The sequence below is a fragment of the Coregonus lavaretus genome, assembly GCF_964263955.1.
Source record: "Coregonus lavaretus genome assembly, chromosome: 21".
Classification (NCBI taxonomy): domain Eukaryota; kingdom Metazoa; phylum Chordata; class Actinopteri; order Salmoniformes; family Salmonidae; genus Coregonus; species Coregonus lavaretus.
The window spans coordinates 46,710,400-46,726,959 of record NC_140008.1 but is presented as its reverse complement, the minus strand read 5'-3'; the positions used below and the strand labels follow the sequence as shown (position 1 = coordinate 46,726,959).

The following is a 16,560-nucleotide window of genomic DNA, read 5'->3' as shown; positions in this document are numbered from 1 at the left end:
TGAGGAAGAAGTTGCCTTAGTCTAACCACGGGATCTGATCCAAGGTCAGATTAACATCCCTCAATTTGAACCTCAACCATTAGAAAGAGAAAAAAACACAACGCAGATTTCTGACCCAGAGGGAAGTTGGATCTTCCCTCTACTACTCTCTGTAGCAGCAGGACCATAATGTAGCAAGCTACTCTCTCCATCAGCCTCTCCCTGTTCTGTTCCCAGCACTTCTCAGTCTGTACTCAACTCCGATGTAAACAAACCCAGTGACGTCTGGATGCTAGGCTAGCTGAAGGCTCCGGTGCTCCATCTAGTGGTGATGGGTGTAGAGGAGATGTTTTTTGTTTTAAAGGTCAGGCAGCATAGCTGAGTTAACTGTGACCAGAGAACAGGACTGCTTACCATTATCTTCACCTAACCCTGCATGGAGAATAGGAAGACCATGAATGTAATTGGTCAAACACCTGTGATTTAGGTGTTGTGGGCTGTGTTGGGTAGATACAATGGGTTTCTTGGTTGGAGTAACTAACATTGATCTTCAGCAGAGATCTATATGGTAGGTAGGTCGGTAGGTAGGTAGGTAAGTCCCAGTATAGGACAACCAGGTTATTGGTTATTGTGAAAGTTTGTTCATAATGACTTCCGCTGACAAATTTGTCGTCTTAGCTCTTTGTTACCATAATACGCCTCATCTCACCTGGCTTCTCATCTCCTTCTCCTGTCCTCTACTCTCCCTCCTCACTCTCTCCTCCCCCTTTCTCCATCAGACCGTCTCGTCGGCGCCGCTCAGTGGGCGTGGCCAACGCCACCCTTCCGCGCTTCCTGACCACTCCCCCCACGCTGCCCAACGCGTCCACCACGCCCAGCCCAGAGGGCGAGGGGGCGGAGGGCTCCAAGGTGACGCTGGTGGTGTACGCCAAGGAGTCGACGGTCATCTCCAACCTGCGCCACTTCACCAGCTACCAGATAGAGATCCATGCCTGCAACCACCCCACAGACCCTCAACGCTGCAGCATGGCTACCTACGTCAGCGCCCGCACCATGCCTGAGAGTAAGGCTATACACGGAGTCAGACCCACACTAATAAACGACAGCTTGTCTGCGAGTAACATTATGCATGTTTGTACACCACACAGTATAGACACACTTAATTCTTCTTTCATGTTGCCCTTGCTGATGGTTCTTCCTGTGTTCTGCTCCGCTCCCTGCAGAGAAAGCTGATGACATTGTGGGCCAGGTGACCCATGAGATGGTGTCGGAGCACCCAGACTCTGTCCACATCAAGTGGCTGGAGCCCAAAGCCCCCAATGGCATGATCATCCTGTACGAAGTCAACTACAAGAGGTTGGGAGACCTTGAGGTTAGTATGAATACTAGGATGAAATAACTTAACTGTGTTCCTATCAATCGATTTCCCCTTTGCTCTTTCTTGTTTTTGAGTCTACAGAATTTATTATTATTAATTTATTACTTGTATACATGGTAGCTACAGTCTGAATTTGATCTTTGCTCATCCTTTTTCAACCATATTGTCCAGGCTCATAAACATGGTGTTGTTCCTTATGCTGAAAAGCAACCACAACCATTAAAGGAAATCAATGATCTGTCTATAGTCCTGACTGTCACCCCTTATACATTGGTGTTTGTGTGTGTGTGTGTGTGTTCATTGCTGTGATGAATGTGTGGACTCATCACTCATTGCTATTCACTACTGCACTGCCTGACCCGGTGGGGGGGGGGGGGGGGGGGGGGGGGGAGAGACAGAGATAGAAACAGGAACAGACTAGAATGAGGTGGAAGAGACAGTGTGCTCCCCCCCTGCATCCCCCACCCCCCCTCTCCCCAATCTGAGGGAGAGCAGGAAGCTCCCTGTGCCTCTGTCTGCTCGTGTAATCAAATAGATATCTCAGTAACCAAAGAATGAAGAGCTTTGGTTGCTTTGTAATAACAATGTGTTGGTCTTTTTACTGACACTCAGTGGCTTAACCCGTTCCACTCACAGCCCCTGTCATCCTGTATACGGGTTGAAAATGGCAGATTTTGTCATTGATAAACGCCTAAATTGGAACCCAGTGACTACACAGTAACATGCTAAACATGACGTCAGAGCGCAGGTTCTCCAGGTTCACAGCGCAGTTCACTGTTCGCAGGTTTTGACGGACAGACATTATAAACTTGAGCACCGTGTGCGACAAGAAGATATCCCTATTCCACCCGCTAGTTGGGCTACTTTTACATTTGTTGTTGTCTGAGTGAGGGAAATGCTGTAAATCGAGAGGAGTCGATGTGTTCTGCAAGATGAGACGTTGAGGAATATAATAAATACAGTTTCGATGTCATACAAGCTAACCACACACCCATGAGTCCAATTGTGTACTTCACATTTCCATATTTGAAAACTCATGTCATGTACAGTATCAATGTTTATGATCGCTATGTTTGATCCACAGTTACAAGGATGACATGCGTTATACACTGGGTTGTCCTGAACAGAATGTTTGTTGTATTGTGAAGAACATTTGACGCAGAACAGGCACTTGAATGCATTCAGGACTCCATTCTATGCGTACCAAAATTACAATCTGTTTGTATGAAGTTCCTTTTGAAAGCCTAACACTGTAAGATCGTATTTTATAAGTTAGCTAGCCATGTTGGTAAAATAATAAGCTTTCAACGTGATGCCCACCTGACCCAGATTGCGATTTATAATAGAACGTTTTTGGATTGCGTAAACAACAACAGTAATCCTAAATTACTTAGGAACTGTGCACAGTTTTTGAGAGGTGTGTGGCCACTTGGAGACACCAGTTAGACCTCTCACTCAACCCCTTTTTAATAATTTTTCTTATTTTGTACCTATTCCAACATTTCGAAGAATATGTTACTGAATGTATCCAGAGTATTTTCAGATTTCCTTATTGACAAATACTGTGAAAAGTACAGAAAATGTAAAATGCTAATAAAATCAACAGTGTAATGTTTGGAACAATTGTGTCCTCGCCTTTGGTCTGATTATCTCCAAAGTGTTCTATTTAAATTGCTACCATAGTCATGCATATGCTTTTTATAGTTCTTCTGTTAGAAACATTACAATTTGGCCCTATCCATATCCAATTTCCAGGAGTGTAAGGGGTTAAAGGAAGCTATTTCAAATATTTCAGTGTGAGCGATAACAAGATATGCTTTTTTTGTTTTTGTTTTATGTAAATAAAATAATTTACAAGCTTGAGTGCTAGTATGCTAGGTTAAAAGCTGTTTGATTCACAGGCACCTACTTTGTTGTTGAGGAGAAGCCTCAGGGAAATACACACATTTGTATTATAAACTCTGGTGTTCACAGTCACACTGTTTATACAAAGCCTTATGTGTGACTTAGTGGAATAACCATGCTATAACCATGATGTAACCTTATTATAACCACTCTATAACCATGTAATAATAATGTGTTCCAGGAGCTGCATCACTGCGTGTCCAGGAAGACTTACACCCAGATTGGAGGCTGCAGGCTGAGAGTGGTGCATCCTGGGAACTACACCGTGAGGATCCGTGCCACGTCGCTGGCAGGAAACGGCTCCTGGACCGAACCCACCTTCTTCTTCATGCCCGATGGTAAGTCATGCCTGCATGCTCCAATGGGCACTGGACCTGCTTACACTTTCTGGAACACATTTGACCAGTTCATGTTTCTATGAGAGTGACTGGGTCGGCAGGTAGCTTAGAGGTTAAGAGTGTTGGGCCAATAACCAAAAGGTCGCTGGTTCGAATCCCTGAGTCGACTAGGGTAGCAAGGCACTTTAAACCTAATTGCTCCTGTAAGTTGCTCTGAATAAGAGCGTCTGCTAAATGACTCAAATGTAAATTACTGACCAATGGCTGCTGTGTTTGTTGCAGAGGACACCAGTTCACTGAAGATTATCATTGGCCCAGTCATCTGCTTTATCCTGCTGCTATTCGTAGGAGGCGGAGTCTTCATGATCTTCAAGAAGAAGTAAGAATTGATTGATTTTCGATTTTTGGTCTAATTGTTTTATTTACAATGACAGCCTGGCAAGACAAATAGACAAATTAAATATGCAAGGACTGTGTGTTCCAGACAAACTGAGGGACCCACTGGACCTCTGATCGCCTCGTCCAACCCAGAGTACCTGAGCGCTAATGACGGTAAGGACAACCAACCCCACACCTCAAACTATTTTTGCAAGTTTGTTTTACTGTGAGATAGTGTACATGCTAAAAACAGTGTACCGTATTTTCCGCACTATAAGGTGCACCGGAGTATAAGCCGCAGCAGCTAAATTGAATGATGTGTACATATATAAGCCGCACTGGACTATAAGCCGCAGGTGTTTTAATGTTTAATTACCATATGTAAGGATTCGTGCACAGAGGGGATTGTCGGGAAAGAGATGGCTGCTTGAGGAAGCTCCCATTTATTAACATTTCAACAAACAAGTTGCATATTTGCATAACGTATTCAAGTGTTACCATTTAGTGCAATAGTAGCTACATTTACATTTACATTTACGTCATTTAGCAGACGCTCTTATCCAGAGCGACTTACAAATTGAACATATACTGTGCTGTGTAAACTGTTTATGATCTGGTCCGGTCCGATGGAATATTCCTCTATCTTTCTTTGTGTGAATTCGCCGAAGTTTGTTATTTTTTCCTGGTAGTCGGGAGGGAGTTGCTGACACACAGTCGTCCGCGCCCTGATGGAGAGTCTCTTTCGTCTCATAAATCTGAAACACCAGGATGGTACACCTCTAAAATGTTCAATTTTCATTTCGGTGGCGACTGTTTCAGCTTTCAGTTGGATCTGCACGGTGGAAACACCTCGGCCGTCTGCTCTCTGTGTGTTCACCCAATCTTCAAGAAAGTCTTCAAGTTCGGGCCATCTGCTTTTATTACCTCTGAAAGCTTTTTTTGACTTTTTGCATTGAGACAGTTCTTCCCGCTGGCGTCTCCAACGTCTCACCATTGATGCCAAGGCTACGTGCAGCAGCTCTATTTCCTTCTTTTACAGCCAGATTGACTGCCTTTAACTTAAAAGCTGCATCATATGCATTTCTACGTTTGTTTTCCATAATGAGGGTTTGTGCATGAAAACTTCCTTTGCACAAACTGTCTCGCTCTCGTAATGTCTGTCTGTCTTGCTCTCGTTCTGTCTCTCGTTCTGTCTCTTGTACCACTCTCGGTTCCACTTTTACTTTTGCGCGCTACCTGTCTCACTCTTTTCCGGCCTCCAGCTTTTCCTGCTGGAGCCCGCCGCTTAAAGGTGGGGGGCGCGGACCGGTCATAGAGCCCATAGAGTTAAAGTTGGTGGACTGTAACCTGTAAAATCCATAGATTTAGGAGGTCTTCTAGTGGCCGTTAGCTGTAAAAATCCATAGATTAGCCGCACCGTTATATAAGCCGCAGGGTCGAAAAATGGGAAAAAAGGCGCTGCTTATAGTCCGAAAATTACGGTAATACAAAAAAAAGTGTGTACTAAAAGGACAACTTTCTTCTTTTGTATTGTGTAGTGTACGTGCCTGATGACTGGGAGGTGGCGAGGGAGAAGATCAACATCCTGAAGGAGCTGGGTCAGGGCTCGTTTGGCATGGTCTACGAGGGCATCGCCAAAGACATCGTGAAGGGCGAGCCGGACACACGCGTGGCGGTGAAGACGGTCAACGAGTCGGCCAGTCTGAGAGAGAGGATAGAGTTTCTCAACGAAGCGTCTGTCATGAAGGCCTTCAGCTGCCACCACGTGGTTAGGAGCTTATTCATTCACTTTCATTACTAACCAGTAGCTATTACCTTGTCATTATCTGGGTATGATGACTGAGAATGAAGGTTGACAGGGTGGATACGCTGTACTGTAGATTGATAGTTTTCAGCAAGATGGAGACATACAGAAACTGTTTCATGGCCGTACGTGCCATGCATTGGAATACGTTTAAATTGAGTAGATTTTCTCAAGTTTTTATATAGAGAAATGTATAATATCTCAATGGTCCTAACTCTCCCTGCTCTCTCTCTGTCTGTAGGTGCGTCTGCTGGGGGTGGTGTCTAAAGGCCAGCCCACTCTGGTGGTGATGGAGCTGATGACCCACGGGGATCTGAAGAGCTTCCTACGCTGCCTCCGACCAGACTCTGAGAATAACCCCACAGGGAAACCCCCTCCCACACTGAAGGAGATGATTCAGATGGCGGGGGAGATAGCAGACGGCATGGCCTACCTCAACGCCAAAAAGTTTGTCCACAGAGATCTGGCCGCCAGGAACTGCATGGTGGCTGAGGACAACACCGTCAAGATCGGAGGTAGAGTACAGTAGAATAAAAGAGTGCATGTGATTCTTTCTGTGGTGTTACAGTTTCAACAAGTAAATCATGACTGTGTGTGAGCCTTGGGTTCATAACCACTGTGTCTCGTGTGTCTATGGTTGATGTATGACTGTCTCCCAGATTTTGGCATGACCAGAGACATCAATGAGACAGACTACTACAGGAAGGATTAGGTTAGGGTTATGATGTGATGATGCTATTTACTGTAGGTTGTCTTTTAACTGTTCCTCTCCATCCCCTTAGACTTTGGAATGACCAGAGACATATATGAGACGGATTACTACCGTAAGGGAGGGAAGGGTCTGCTTCCTGTCAGGTGGATGGCTCCTGAGTCTCTGAAGGACGGAGTGTTCACCGCACATTCAGACTGCTGGTGAGTACAGCAGGACACACCTGGCTGCCACGGATGTCAGATGGGCCTTTCTGCTCAATCTTTTTATTCCACTCTATTCAATCTCTTTAACCTATTTTTTGAGAGAAGAATATCTTTCTCCACTCCCCCCGTCTTAACCTCTTAATTTCTACAGTAACTCTATAACCACTTTTTTTTTTTTCAGTTGTTACACTAGTCTAGGGGTATTTCAATCTTACCCTACAGCCGACGTGGATCCAGACTACTGATGGTTTTCTGTTCTACCTGATAATTAATTGCACCCAGCTGGTGTCCCAGGTCTAAATCAGTCCCTTATTAGTGGTGAATAATGAAAAGGGCAGTGGAACTGGCTTTGATGTCCAGATTTCAATTTGAGGGCACTAGTCCTTTATTTCATTATTCACATCCTTTTATTGTTTTTGGCTTGAGATAATAATGTGTTGTACATGTCTGTCCCCAGGTCGTTTGGTGTGGTGTTGTGGGAGGTCAGCACCCTAGCAGAGCAGCCTTACCAGGGCCTGTCCAACGAACAGGTCCTCAAGTTCGTCATGGACGGAGGATACCTGGACAGACCAGAGAACTGTATTGAGAGGATGTAAGTGTCTCAAACACTGTATACTTTTAATGCATTGTGGGATCTGTAGTCTTTTACATTGATATGCCGTACCAACCATACAAAGTACATGAGGTATATATTTTGACTTGGTTAAGCGTTTGAGTTAACACTACAACATGCCTACAGTATTCCTACGGCTAGTTTTGCTTCAATGGGGACCAACAGAGGTGAGCTGCTTGTGGATAGAGCCCGTAGATTCTCTTTCTCTCATTCATTCATCTTTCTCCCTCTTCTCCTCCCTCAGCCACAACCTGATGACGATGTGCTGGCAGTACAACCCCAAGATGCGTCCCACCTTCCAGGAGATCATCGAGATGTTGAAGGAGGACGTTCACCCCAGCTTCCAGGAGGTCTCCTTCTTCTACAGCGAGGAGAACAAGCTCCCCGAGACAGAGGAGTTTGACTTGGACCTGGAGAACATGGAGAGCATCCCACTGGACCCGTCATCCTACTCCCAGAGAGACGACAGCGACAGTCTATCCAGAGACAATGGACCCAGCCAGAGCCTAAGGGGCAACTACGAGGAACACGTGCCCTACACGCACATGAACGGTGGCAAGAAAAACGGACGAATCTTATCATTACCCAGATCCAGCCCTTCCTAACATTTCCTAAGGTTTTCCTCCTCCTCTTTTCACCCCTTCATTATATGCTTTCAAACTATTTTAAGGCAGAAGCCCTTCAAAAAAACTGATCTCAGGACATGTATTTTCTTCCCCACAGCTGCCAAGCATGGTGGAACACGGGATGCAAACATTTTGGTATATGTTGAAAGACATTTTTCCATTTATCCAGAATCATCTACTACAACTTTCTACTATCTTTATTTTGTTTTCACTATTGCCAAGTTTCCAGGACTGGTTGATGGAAAAAGAAAAAAAACTGTGAACATTCTTATTTCTCTCCTTCTCTCTTTTTCTCCAGGCTGTCCCATCTCTTCCATTCTCTTGTTTTGTTTTTCAAGTGAAAACCTTTTCAGATAGTGGCCTTTTTATACGTGGCCTGTAAACAAAGAGAAGTGTCTATCAATGCTTGTATTAATTTCCTTTGAACAATGACTAAACAGTTTTGAACCATGGGATGGCAAAGACTCTCTAGAACAAATGTCCATTCGTAGAGGAAAACGTTTTATTTATTTGTTTTGTGCAGAATTCCAAACTTTACAGAGATTATTTTGGTGTTTAGTGAATAGTTCTAATTTATTCGCTTTTTTTTTTGTCTCTGTTCTCTTTCAGTTTTATTTCTGTGTCCTCACATTATGGCTGAAGGATATTTAAACAGTTAAAAGTTGGACAAAATAGTTCCTCAGACTGACCAATAGCTGCTGCTTTCATATATTTTAGTGGGTATAGAATATATATAATATATATAGTATATATGGAATATTGGTATTTATATCAATATTTTATATAGAATATATACAATATTGATTTTTTTGTACATAGTTCATATTTGTAATGTTTTCATCAGAGGCTTTGCTGGTAAGATGTTTTTTTTTTGTCAGTCTCTTTTTTTATATATATTTTTTCTAACCCCAGATATCACACTAATCGGCCGCCAGTGCTCTGTTGTGTCTTAGACCTCCACACGTGGTTTTACTTCTCTTTCAAACCCTCAGGAGAACCCTGTTCTCCTCAGCAACAAAGGGCAGCCCACTATTTTAGAAAAATCACGGCATCTTTCAAATATTGTTCTTCCTGTCATTGGAAGAGTTTGGGTGGCCACTATGCTAGAACGACAATTACCAAAAACTGAAATGGGAATGAATGGTGCCTTGGTCTGATGGAGCCATGGTGTAGACGTCCATGTTGTTATCTATTGTTTAACATTTATGTGATTGTGTTAAAATGTGTCTATCTTTGGTTGATCATTAGCTATCTGTTTGATTGATTGATGTTATCGGTGGGGCTAGAGATGTGATGTCTGCTTGCTTGGACAGACAGTTTGTCTTGGCCTGATGATTGTACTTCACTGTCTTGGCTTGTGCTGTTGGTAGTGGTGTTAATAGGGTTATAGTAGGGTCAGAGGAGATCGATCTAGCTCTCCATCTCCTCCGCTGGAGATTGAGTCAGAAGCCCATATAGGTGGATGTATTGCAGGACCACATAGCATCAGGACTTTGAGAGAGATATACTGCAGTGCTTTATATGAGTGGCTAGCATCACAACCCCCTTGTCCTCATACAACTGGGTTTGTTTTGACCCTACCACCACCCTTCGCCGCCTCCCCATATAATGACAGCCCATTGGCTGTACTGTTCACTGACACAGGAAGGAGGTCAGAATCAGGCTGCTGGTGGAATTTTCCATGTTACTGTGGTTGAATGCTTTTGATTCGAACATTCCGGAAAGTTCCTATTGCATTCAGAGTTCATAGCGGGCGGCAGCAGCAGCAGCGAGAGAGAGGGAGGGAGGGAGCAGTTAGATGAAGGTGTGTGTGTGTGTACTAAAGGAGGGAGGTGGTGTTACTGGGGGGGGGGGGGGGGGGGGGACGGGACTGTTAATCCCACTCCCTCTATCACCTGGACACGCTGTAGCTGTACAAGTGCTGCTTTCCCCCCAGGGCTGAGGTGACATTCTACTATTGGCGGTGGAGTCCGTGTTCGGACTTGCTGTGTGCTCGTTATTCATAACCCCTTCTCCCTCCTACCCTAAAGAAAAAGATATTGAACTTATTTCCCCCCGCCTTTGATTTGGGTTTCTTTCAATCCCACACCCTCCCGTTTGGATTGTGGTGTACCCCTCCCCACAATTTGGATTGTAACCCATCACTCCAATATCTAAAGATGGGTCATGAAAGTGTAAACCTCTGTCCATTTACAGTCATATTATTATGTTCCATACAGACATTTAAACATTCCTGTCAGCTTCTTCCCAGCACAAGACAAAGCCCTGATTGTTTTTAAAGTACACACACACACGCACATTGTATGTGGCGCAAATCACAAATTGGTGTTAACTACATAAAGATTGATTGAAAAGTGTCTACAAGGCATTCCCATTGAGAAGTACAAATAGTCCAATCATTAGTAGTTCACACACACATCTCTATTTGTCCCATTAACCCTCTAGCCAAAGGCAGCGGTACTCATTGTCTATTGTCAGAAGCATTGATAAGGGACAGAAAAGCACAGACAGGAGCTAAGGGTAAGTAAATCTGACCTGCGTCCACTCAGCAGTTTGAGCCTGTGTGGCTGTTTAGAGCTTACAGTTATAGGCCTGGTGTTATTAACCCTAACCTGCCCATTCATCATCTCCCAGTTATCACTGTTTACCCCTCTATCTCTGTACAGTGCCTTGCAAAAGTATTCATCCCCCTTGGCATTTTTCCTATTTTGTTGCTTTACAACCTGTAATTTAAATAGATTTTTATTTGGATTTCATGTAATGGACATAAACAAACAAAATAGTCCAAATAGGTGAAGTGAAATGAAAAAAATTACTTGTTTCAGAAAATTCTAAAAAATAAATAATGGAAAAGTGGTGCGTGCATATGTATTCACCCCCTTTGCAATGAAGCCCCTACGTAAGATCTGGTGCAACCAATTACCTTCAGAAGTCACATAATTAGTTAAATACAGTCCACCTGTGTGCAATCTAAGTGTCACATGATCTCAGTATATATACACCTGTTCTGAAAGGCCCCAGAGTCTGCAACACCACTAAGCAAGGGGCACCACCAAGCAAGCGGCACCATGAAGACCAAGGAGCTCTCCAAACAGGTCAGGGACAAAGTTGTGGAAAATACAGATCAGGGTTGGGATATAAAAAAATATCAGAAACTTTGAACATCCCCACGGAGCACCATTAAATCCTTTATTAAAAAATTGAAAGAATATGGCACCACAACAAACCTGCCAAGAGAGGGCCGCCCACCAAAACTCACGGACCAGGCAAGGAGGGCATTAATCAGAGCGGCAACAAAGAGACCAAAGATAACCCTGAAGGAGCTGCAAAGCTCCACAGCGGAGATTGGAGTATCTGTCCATAGGACCACTTTAAGCCGTACACTCCACAGAGCTGGGCTTTACGGAAGAGTGGCCAGAAAAAGCCATTGCTTAAAGAAAAAAATAAGCAAACACGTTTGGTGTTTGCCAAAAGGCATGTGGGAGACTCCCCAAACATATGGAAGAAGGTACTCTGGTCAAAGCCCAGACCTCAATCCAATCTGTGGTATGACTTAAAGATTGCTGTACACCAGCAGAACCCATCCAACTTGAAGGAGCTGGAGCAGTTTTGCTTTGAAGAATGGTCAAAAATCCCAGTGGCTAGATGTGCCAAGCTTATAGAGACATACCCCAAGAGACTTGCAGCTGTAATTGCTGCAAAAGGTGGCTCTACAAATTATTGACTTTGGGGGAGTGAATAGTTATGCACGCTCAAGTTCAGTTTTTTTGTCTTATTTCTTGTTTGTTTCACAATAAAAAAAATTTGCATCTTCAAAGTGGTAGGCATGTTGTGTAAATCAAATTATACAAAGCCCCCAAAAAGCCATTTTAATTCCAGGTTTTAAGGCAACAAAATAGGAAAAATGCCAAGGGGGGTGAATACTTTCGCAAACCACTGTATGTCTGTCTGTATCTGAGATGGCGGAACCGCATCATCCTCCACCCAGTGCCTTCTCAACCAACCACAGACCAGAGAGATGGATGTACATTGTACAGGCTGGTTACTGTTTGTTTGTTGGCACATACTCATGCTAATGCGTGTAGCTACACTGTGTGTGTGTGTGTGTGTGTGTGTGTGTGTGTGTGTGTGTGTGTGTGTGTGTGTGTGTATTTATACATGTTAGACAGAGGGAGAGAAATATCACTTGTCGATGGGAGCTAAATCCATACCGTAAATCTCAAGTAGAATTTAGAGATGACGAGGTATTTAGAGATGTTGAAAGATATATGACAGTTGCTACTTAAATTACATCAATCTGTTTCTATGGGGAACATCAGCTTGTGGGCTAGTGGGCTAGTTTTTGGTCTGTTGTTGTAAGGGTTAAATGGCAAGTCCACTTAGTGCTATGGTGTTCAAAGTTTAAACAGTGTTAAAACACCTTTTTGGTTTTCGCTGATTCTTGAGAATTTGATCTACTCCAATTCTAGATGTTACTCGAATGCCCCCCAAAATGTTTTTTTCCCTCAATCAGTTACACTCTCATACTTTTTTACTTTATAAATACTAAAGAATATAGTGTCCGGTAAAAAAGAAAGGAAAAGTGGGAAACCTCCCTTTCAACTGTGCATACAGTACATGCCCATAACGAGAGATAAATGGTGGATCTCTATCTCTACATATTACCATTGTCTCTTTATGGCGGTGTATACAAGTGTAAGCAATTTTTTATTCAGAAGATCACCATCATCTTTGAAAAATTACAGATATTTCATATTTTATTTATTTTATTATCATTGTACAAAAATCACAGTTAGCTTTTTTGTCAAAGTGTTTTAAATATTGAAAGTCAGGTAAAAAAAAAAAAAAAAAAAAAAGAGTAGAGCTATAAATGTGAAAAGGAGTTGGTAGTTGTATTTTCTGTGTTTGGCCACAGTCTACCTCAGTGTGTGTTTGCAGGAATCAGTTCGAGACTACAGCATCTCTCTCCGTCTATCAGTCTGTTGGTATCCCTGTAGTCCAAATCAGAGGACAGGGACTCTGCCCGCCTGTGACCACTGCTGTGACATCATCATAATACTATCAGAATATAGAATCCCACTAAACCCAACGCAGCCCCTTTAAAGAAATTAAAAAGATAAGACCTGCGTGTTTCTCAAAATGCATACTACCGTGCTCCGAGCACGCAAATTGGACCACGAGAGGGTCGGCGTATGAGTCCAAATCAAAGTATGTGAAACGGAGCAAGGAGGGCACTTCTCAAATGCGTACACCGTTTGTAAATATTTTGAAGCATGCATCGATGCACGCTTCAACGGAAAGTATGCAAATAAATATGACGCAACCACGTAATAAATGACCTCGGAATGAAATGTTGCCAGACTACAATATTTTTTTCTTGATACGTTAATAAATACCTGCTGTTTACCTGCCTACGTACCGTAGATTGCAAGCCCATAATACAGTGCCTTGCAAAAGTATTCAGCCCCCTTGGCGTTTTTCGTATTTTGTTGCATTACAACCTGTAATTTAAATGGATTTTTATTTGGATTTCATGTAATGGACATACACAAAATAGTCCAAATTGGTGAAGTGAAATGAAAAAAATTACTTGTTTCAAAGAATTCTAAAAAATAAATAACGGAAAAGTGGTGCGTGCATATGTATTCACCCCCTTTGCTATGAAGCCCCTAAATAAGATCTGGTGCAACCAATTTCCTTCAGAAGTCACATAATTAGTTAGATTGCACACAGGTTGACTTTATTTAAGTGTCACATGATCTCAGTATATATACACCTGTTCTGAAAGGCCCCAGAGTCTGCAACACCACTAAGCAAGGGGCACCATCAAGCAAGCGGCACCATGAAGATCAAGGAGCTCTCCAAACAGGTCAGGGATAAAGTTGTGGAGAAGTACAGATCAGGGTTGGGTTATAAAAAAATATCAGAAACTTTGAACATCCCACAGAGCACCATTAAATCCATTATAAAAAAAATGGAAAGAATATGGCACCACAACAAACCTGCCAAGAGAGGGCCACCCACCAAAACTCACGGATCAGGCAAGGAGGGCATTAATCAGAGAGGCAACAAAGAGACCAAAGATTACCCTGAAGGAGCTGCAAAGCTCCACAGCGGAGATTGGAGTATCTGTCCATAGGACCACTTTAAGCCGTACATGCCACAGAGCTGGGCTTTACGGAAGAGTGGCCAGAAAAAAGCCATTGCTTAAAGAAAAAAATAAGCAAACACGTTTGGTGTTTGTCAAAAGGCATGTGGGATCGGCAGGGACTGGGAAACTGGTCAGAATTGAAGGAATGATGGATGGCGCTAAATACAGGGAAATTCTTGAGGGAAACCTGTTTCCGTCTTCCAGAGATTTGAGACTGGGACGGAGGTTCACCTTCCAGCAGGACAATGACCCTAAGCATACTGCTAAAGCAACACTCAAGTGGTTTAAGGGGAAACATTTAAATGTCTTGGAATGGCCTAGTCAAAGCCCAGACCTCAATCCAATTGAGAATTTGTGGTATGACTTAAAGATTGCTGTACACCAACGGAAGCCATCCAACTTGAAGGAGCTGGAGCAGTTTTGCTTTGAAGAATGGGCAAAAATCCCAGTGGCTAGATGTGCCAAGCTTATAGAGACATACCCCAAGAGACTTGCAGCTGTAATTGCTGCAAAAGGTGGCTCTACAAAGTATTGACTTTGGGGGGTGAATAGTGTTCTGTTTTTTTGTCTTATTTCTTGTTTGTTTCACAATAAAAAATATTTTGCATCTTCAAAGTGGTAGGCATGTTGTGTAAATCAAATGATACAAACCCCCAAAAAATCAATTTTAATTCCAGGTTGTAAGGCAACAAAATAGGAAACATGCCAAGGGGGTTGAATACTTTCGCAAACCACTGTGTATATATATGTGTATATATATATATATATATATATCTTTCCCAGAGTTCCCGGTTCTGCTCAGTCAAATACAGACAGCATTTAGTCTCAAGGCCTTTTAATGTATCCTCCAGAAGTGTTTTTATTTCTCTGTTGTTCTATTGTTGTTTTCCCTTAATGTTGTATGTATTTTTTTCTACTGTGAATATCAAGAAATTACCTTATTATTATATCAATGCCATGGATTGGGTCTGTCTGGACACTGCATGCCTCCGCTGGTCAAAGGACTTTTTACCTTAAGAGAGCTGGACTAGGACAATCCTGTGTGCCATAAAAACAGAAACATGAATTATAGATTTTAACTTCTCAGGGAGGCATGAGCTTGGGGGGTTGGAGGATGGAAGGAGCTACCTACCTGTCTCTGACTGAAGTGCAAGTTCTCTTGGCATCCTAGCAAATTATGTTTTTTGGGAGATGTAGCTTACAAGTTGTCAACAAACAACCAACCTCTTGCAAATCTAATTTTCAGCCTTTAAAGATAATCAACATGATGATCTGATTGAATGCTTGTTTTCATTGTGATAAGTGGTGTTCACTACCCCCAGCTGGCTGGATGTGGAAGTTTAGCAGCAGGACTCGAGTGCGTAGCCAGGGCTCTGTCCCATAGTGCCTTGCTCAGACTGACCGCCCTCCTCCTGACTACACAGCCAGCCAGACCCTCAGTGCCCTGGACTGGACTAGTCTGCTCTGCTCTGGTCTGGACTGTCTCCTCTCCTCACCCCCAACGTCACAGCAGGAGAATACTGGAGTATTAACATATTATGCATTCTAAGACAGGAGATAGGTGTGTTCTGTACTTGTAGCTGCAGTCAGAGGGAGGGAAGTAACACATCCCCTTTGTTTGGCTGGATGATTCATGATATAACTGTATTGGGATAATTACTGTATGTGAATGATATTCATGGTTTCACCAAAATGTTGAACTTCTTGTCTATACTGGGGGGAAGTTCTTGCTTGAATTGTGCATGAACCCAACCATCCACAGTTGATAGTTTTTTAATTTGATGCTAATAGAATTTTGTATCTCGACCATCTCTCTTTGTTGATTAGAGCCCAACACCCATAGCACATGGGATCATGTATAATTAGCAACAATTGATTGCATGACATGGGGAGAATATAACTCCCATTTAAAATGCGTACTGTCCATTTTTTTAAACTAATCAAAACGTTAAGAACTGTAAATAGTGGCAAATATCCGTGAAAAATCGAATCACTTGATTTAGGTGAGTTTAGGTTTAGTTTGAAACTCAAATCAATCAAATCTAATTTTATTTGTCACGTTTTGTAAACAACAGGTGTAGACTAACAGTGAAATGCTTACTTACTCTGATAACCTAAAAATGCAGTTTGACAGAGCATGCTAGTGCTGCGGTGCAGGTTGAGAACAAAGCATTGTATGTATTTTATTGTTTTAAAAATAAAAAAGTATTACATTTAGAGATGTTGATTTCTATTCCTTTTTTTTTTGTTGCCAAAATAAGGAGGGTTAATACAATAACTTTTCTGTCTGTAAACTTTTACTACTCTTGTACATTATTGAATTGAACATTATTATCTATGTATATAACTTTCTCTAAATAAAATTTAAAAGTTGATGTTTTTTACTCATGACACTACCCCACTATGCAGAGCAGAGCAGATACAAGTTCTGTACTGTAGATGTACTTTGGAGCAGCACAACTCTGGCTGGATG

General features: G+C 42.6%; 1 protein-coding gene across 1 annotated transcript in view; it reads left to right on the top strand.

Annotated features, from left to right (window-relative positions):
- The window catches only part of LOC311148928 (insulin receptor-like), a 216,243-nt gene extending 199,939 nt beyond the window's left edge, over positions 1-16,304 (top strand). Inside the window, exons 11-20 of the mRNA XM_084185957.1 lie at positions 759-1,042; positions 1,203-1,351; positions 3,444-3,600; positions 3,883-3,979; positions 4,085-4,152; positions 5,517-5,746; positions 6,024-6,297; positions 6,565-6,694; positions 7,155-7,289; positions 7,555-16,304. Of these exons, the coding sequence (XP_084042083.1) occupies positions 759-1,042; positions 1,203-1,351; positions 3,444-3,600; positions 3,883-3,979; positions 4,085-4,152; positions 5,517-5,746; positions 6,024-6,297; positions 6,565-6,694; positions 7,155-7,289; positions 7,555-7,915 (1,885 nt within the window). The 3' untranslated portion in view covers positions 7,916-16,304. The remainder of the gene's footprint in view (positions 1-758; positions 1,043-1,202; positions 1,352-3,443; positions 3,601-3,882; positions 3,980-4,084; positions 4,153-5,516; positions 5,747-6,023; positions 6,298-6,564; positions 6,695-7,154; positions 7,290-7,554) is intronic.
- The last annotated feature ends 256 nt before the right edge of the window (positions 16,305-16,560 follow it).